Source organism: Polypterus senegalus, chromosome 2, assembly GCF_016835505.1.
Source record: "Polypterus senegalus isolate Bchr_013 chromosome 2, ASM1683550v1, whole genome shotgun sequence".
Lineage (NCBI taxonomy): Eukaryota > Metazoa > Chordata > Cladistia > Polypteriformes > Polypteridae > Polypterus > Polypterus senegalus.
Window position 1 is genome coordinate 266,589,009 of NC_053155.1, and position 5,515 is coordinate 266,594,523.

Here is a 5,515-nt window from a genome sequence, read left to right on the forward strand (position 1 = left end):
TTGCTCAGCAGGTTTCTAGGAGGGCACGTCTATAAGAACCTTAATCAACATTAATACAAATTTAGCATAGCAGATAAAAATAACTAATACGTTATTGTTGTAACAAAAAAGTCAGAATATTAAAGATGTATTAACCTTTTCCATCGAAAACAAACCCGGTATTCCAAGCCGTTGTTCAATGGACAGCTCAAAGTTCGAGTGGTCTTCTTAGCAACTAACTGGATTTTCTTTTTTCTTCATGTTTTTGTGGAGACATATAATTTAACAATAAGTGAAGTGATTTTTTTCAGAATACGTAAATTCCTCTATTCGATTTTTATGCCATGTCATTTCCTTGTGACATTTTCTACAAAGACACTGTAGATGAAAGTTAAGATTCCTGATTTCTAAAGAGAACAGGTTACAAGTCGGGCTGCTTGAAACAGCTTAAAGGAGCCGCTAGTGACAACACCGTACCTGACACAGGGATATCAGGGCATCCATTTATAATGTTTTTGTATTTTCATTCTTACTAAGTTGATAATAATAATAATAATAATAATAATAATAATAATAATAATAATAATAATAATAATAATAATAATAATACGAGGTTATCTACATAATGATACTGTATGTTTTTGCATTTTATATATATATATAGTAAATATGTATGCTGAACAATCAGGTTTTAAATAAATAAAAAAAATTATAAGGCTGCCTCTCGAAACGTATGTTTACACTTTGAAATAGAACATGATCCTTGTGAACACATGGATTTTTACCATATGCATAAGTTTATAATAGTGTAGTGATATATAACAGAAAAGAGCACAGAAATTATTTTTACGAAAAAAAATCGATACCTTGAATGCTGGATATTTTAGATGACCAAACACTTATATACTGTAAAAACTGATAATGAAACCGCGACTGATAGCCTACTGACACTAGCAATAGCGAATATGGCTCACGTCTGTATTATGAGGTTCTATCGCGTTTGGATCAAATACTCCTTTTTGTCAGGCTACAGCGCACATATGTAGAATCTGTGTGTATTTCAGGGGTTTTAATTATTTTAATGGAGTGAGCATAATGAGTATTATCGTTTAAAAAATGGGTACATAATTATACCTTTCAGTTCCTTTAAGTGCACTGCTTTTTCCATGCAGAACTCACTTCAGACGTATACTGAGGTAATTAATCAAACAAAAAGTGACAACGGAGTTGATATTCTATTCATTAGTTACATTTGAATTAGTCGATCTGGAGCTTTAAAGCTGACACGTTTAAAGCAGTTTCACATGAAATCTTGCATCTGATAAGCAAAGGACTGGGCGTTTTAATTTTAATGCCGTTGTGCGTAACTATAGTATTAATTTCAAAAAGGAGATCAATGAGCAATAAATACAATTTAAAAAAAAACGCGCATATTGGGAGAATGGCATATCTGCAAATCGAAAAATACAGCAGTATTTATACAGATGTCATTTAGACAGACACAAAGGCAGATAGATAGATAGATAGATAGATAGATAGATAGAAAGTAGATAGATAGATAGATAGATAGATAGATAGAACATTGTGAAAATATATCTTCGCCATTTATAGTGAACCCCTGATACTCCGGTTATTGAAACAAGACATGCACATTATTCACAAATTATTTTAAGAATAGGGATGCCTTTCAAATCTGTTTGAAATATTAAGCAGCCAGTGTCAAATCGTCTAGTACGTTTACATTACATCTAGAGTTACGCAAATCTATAGTTAGGTTAGAGACGTTTACACGAACTAACACTACGCATAGCTTACCTTCATTTGCAACAGCTCATAATCCTCCGTGCTATATTGAAATAGTAAATTGCACCACGAGTCTTCTTCTGATGCTAGAAAGATGGTATCGATTGGGGATTCGACCACTTAAACGACTGAATACACGTACTGTACCACTGTAATGCGTTGAATCTCAGTGTTATGCCTGTGCAACAGTGATGCCGAATCAAATAAGTAGGTGTCTATCTAATGCATGTTAATGAGTGTTTAGAAATATGAGCACACGTACTGTACATGAAGAAATTAAGAATAATTAAAAACAGCCCTGTGCAGGTTTCGCAACGAGTGGCAAGTGACATATGGAATTTCAAACTATTCTTCATTTGTGGCCCAAGATATTCGTCGTTATTGTCAGTATTGACAGAATGTAGCAGCACTGGGAAATTTTAGTGAAACTAGTTTGTTTTAGTTTCAGGGTGGTTAAAATCGCTCACGAAAACAGCAGCCCTCAAAACAGCCCATCTCTAAAACGCATTCCATTGTTTACTGGCACATTAAACACTGCTATTCGCTTTGAAGTTTTTGTCTAATGTCTCTAAACTGAAAGAAAATGTTTTCCTATTACTTAATTCAATCATAGCGAAGACGCTTGCTAAAAAGCCCACGGATTTAGCCCAAAGTGTGACAGAGTTCTCTTTGTGTTTGCTTATCCTCTGCTGTCACACACTTTAATTCGCTTCTCTTTATCTGGCATTCAAAACTTTCTACAATGACATTCAATAAGGTCCAGCGGCTGAAAACCTGGTTATTTTTATATATTCTTCCACAGTACCCTGGGGCTTAGGCTTGGTGTTTATTCAGTCGATCTGAATTCCGTTGCCTGCGGCTATTCGATTGTTTCCATGTATTCTAAACCGACGCTAATTTTCTATTAAAAACAATTACTTAAATAAGCGTTGTCACACATATAAATATTTGGCATTCTACTCGATTCCTCTGTGTTGCCTATTAAAGTGAAATAAGTCATATAAATTGTTTACTATTTAACTTTCTAATCTTTGTCAACTATAATGCGATAGATAGATAGATAGATAGAGTGCTATTACAAATAGATAGATAGATAGATAGATAGATAGATAGATAGATAGATAGATAGATAGATAGATAGATAGATAGATAGAACAGACAGACAGACAGACAGACAGATAGATAGATAGATAGATAGATAGATAGATAGATAGATAGATAGATAGATAGATAGATAGATAGTAATAATTTGACAAAAATATGTAGCTTATTTATATTGATTTGTTTACATGGGTATTTTATCACTTTATTAACTGTAGATCTGTACATAATCACTAATACTACTTTTTAACACATATATCATCACATCTTCTTTCTTTCTTTCTTTCTTTCTTTCTTTCTTTCTTTCATTCTTTCCTAAGTCGATTGATAGTTGATGCGTTAGGAAAGGCGTTCAACATTGTAAAGAATAAAATAGTATTACTCTTTCAAACAATAAATGTGTTTAATTTAAAGAAACGCTTTTTTGGAAATCGGGTTATTATCTAAGGAAAAGTTTATACCCAGTCAAACAGACAAACAGTTGAAACAGGGATATAAATTTTCAGCATTACCTCAACATTACTCGGACGATAAATACAAAAAAATTCTTCAATGATGCTCGTGTCGTTGAAAGCTTCATAAACCAGCTATATTGGGTAAACACTGAAAATTAAATATTTTGTAGACAGAACGAAAAACGGGAGAGGAGGAGGAATGAACGCTTGTTACGGCGTGGGTGGGGTTGACAAGAATAGAGTACATTATGCAGTTCATTTAGTTAACAAGTGAAATAAAGGGGAAGCGTGCAGAGTGAATGCCAAGAGAAAAGGCACAAAAAGCCTATTGAGAGCACTCAGCCGCTCATGGCGTAACCATCACATGGCCAAACTATGTCCCGACTATTTAAACCAGACCGCACTCCTCTTTCAGCACCACTCTGCTATCCAACGACTTTGATAACATAGTGAAGCGTCTGGCACAGAAGGGTCTCAGTATCATACAGATATAAACTCCGTGCAGCTTGTGCTAAGATGCCGAGGTCTTTCCTAGTGGATTCCTTGATTCTCAGAGAAGCGAATGACAAGGGCAATGAAAACACCCCGCCGCTCTTTCCGTACGCGGTGCACCCATCGCATCCTCTGCACGGGCTCTCTTCAGGTTCCTGCCACTCCCGAAAATCCGGCCTTCTGTGCGTGTGTCCACTGTGCGTTACGGCCTCCCAGCTTCATCCTTCGCCACCAGCTTTACCTTTACTTAAAGCGTCGTTCCCAACATTTGGCTCTCAGTATTGCCACTCTGCTCTTGCAAGGCAACACACAACGTCAACAGGAGTGAACATTAGCCACGGACCAGGTATCTACCAAGCAGCATATCCCGTACCAGACCCGAGACAGTTTCACTGCATTTCTATTGGTAAGTTTAGAGACTCCCGTCTCAGGAAGTTTTCTTCAAAATGAATAATAATAATAATAATAATAATAATAATAATAATAATAATAATAATAATAATAATAATGGAGAAGAGATACTTTTCATAGTGTTTTGCGTGCTGCTATGATTTTTAATAACATTTGTTTTGGAAATTTTCAATAATCTCGTTGCTCGAGGTGTTTTCTTCATTATGTAAGTGGCTTGTCAATTTCAACTGGTTTCTGTAGATGTATTAAACATTACGGTTTCTAGTCGTGCCAGACTAGACTGTTATTTACTAGACTGCATACAAACGTCTTAATAATTTAGAATTTACATTTTGGATGAGTTGCTGATGGACTGGAGGTTTATGTTTTTGTCTACACAGAAAGCAACTCGAGTCAGTTGCAGAGCAGTAAGCGGATGCGCACGGCGTTCACCAGCACGCAGCTTCTGGAGCTTGAGAGGGAGTTCTCCACCAACATGTACCTTTCCAGATTACGGCGCATCGAAATTGCCACCTATCTGAATCTGTCAGAAAAACAGGTGAAAATATGGTTCCAGAATCGCAGAGTGAAACACAAGAAAGAAGGCAAAAGTAGCTCACACAGAGCAGGGCCGCATGGCTGCAAATGCTCATCGCTGTCATCGGCAAGGTGTTCAGAAGAAGAGGAGGACCTTGAAATGTCACCTTCATCTTCAGGCAAGGATGACAGGGACCTTTCGGTAACCCCGTAACTGTGAACTCTCCACATTAATGCAGCATCAAAGACTCTGGGCACGGGACAGGAAATAAATACTACAGCCAAACTACTACTGCAAAACCCGAAGAAACATAACGGAAATTTTATGATCTGTAAATGAATATACAGACTTGAGTCAATTGTAAGAAGCTGATAACTGTAAAAATGCAACTTGTTCAAAAGATGTATAAATGTATATAGGCGTATATATAAATATATACATATATATTTACACACACTGGTGTGTTTTTGTTGTATACGTTCTTGTTTTTTTGGGTCTTCTGAAAATCTCTGCCAAGAGCTGCCTGTCAAAAGATTTCCAATGAGATCGCCAAAAGGTGGTCAGATAAAGTACGTTGTATATATCTTGGAAATGTTGCCGTTATATTTTTGAGAAGAACAGTCAAGTATTTTGTATCAATATTGACTGCTGTTTAGCTTTACATAAAGTTATTTTTTAGCTTCTCCTTTGTTGGAGATATGTAATGACGGGGCATTTCCTTTTTTTTTTACTGTAAAATATATTCAAAATGATGTAA

At 35.9% G+C, this 5,515-nt stretch overlaps 1 protein-coding gene across 1 annotated transcript in view; it reads left to right on the forward strand.

Moving 5' to 3' along the window:
- Positions 1 to 3,773: 3,773 nt before the first annotated feature.
- Positions 3,774 to 5,515, forward strand: part of gsx1 (GS homeobox 1) — a 1,856-nt gene continuing 114 nt past the window's right edge. Inside the window, exons 1-2 of the mRNA XM_039746494.1 lie at positions 3,774 to 4,236; positions 4,622 to 5,515. The exon at positions 4,622 to 5,515 is cut by the window's right edge and continues 114 nt beyond it. Coding sequence (XP_039602428.1) covers positions 3,855 to 4,236; positions 4,622 to 4,971 — 732 coding nt within the window. The 5' untranslated portion in view covers positions 3,774 to 3,854 and the 3' untranslated portion in view covers positions 4,972 to 5,515. The remainder of the gene's footprint in view (positions 4,237 to 4,621) is intronic.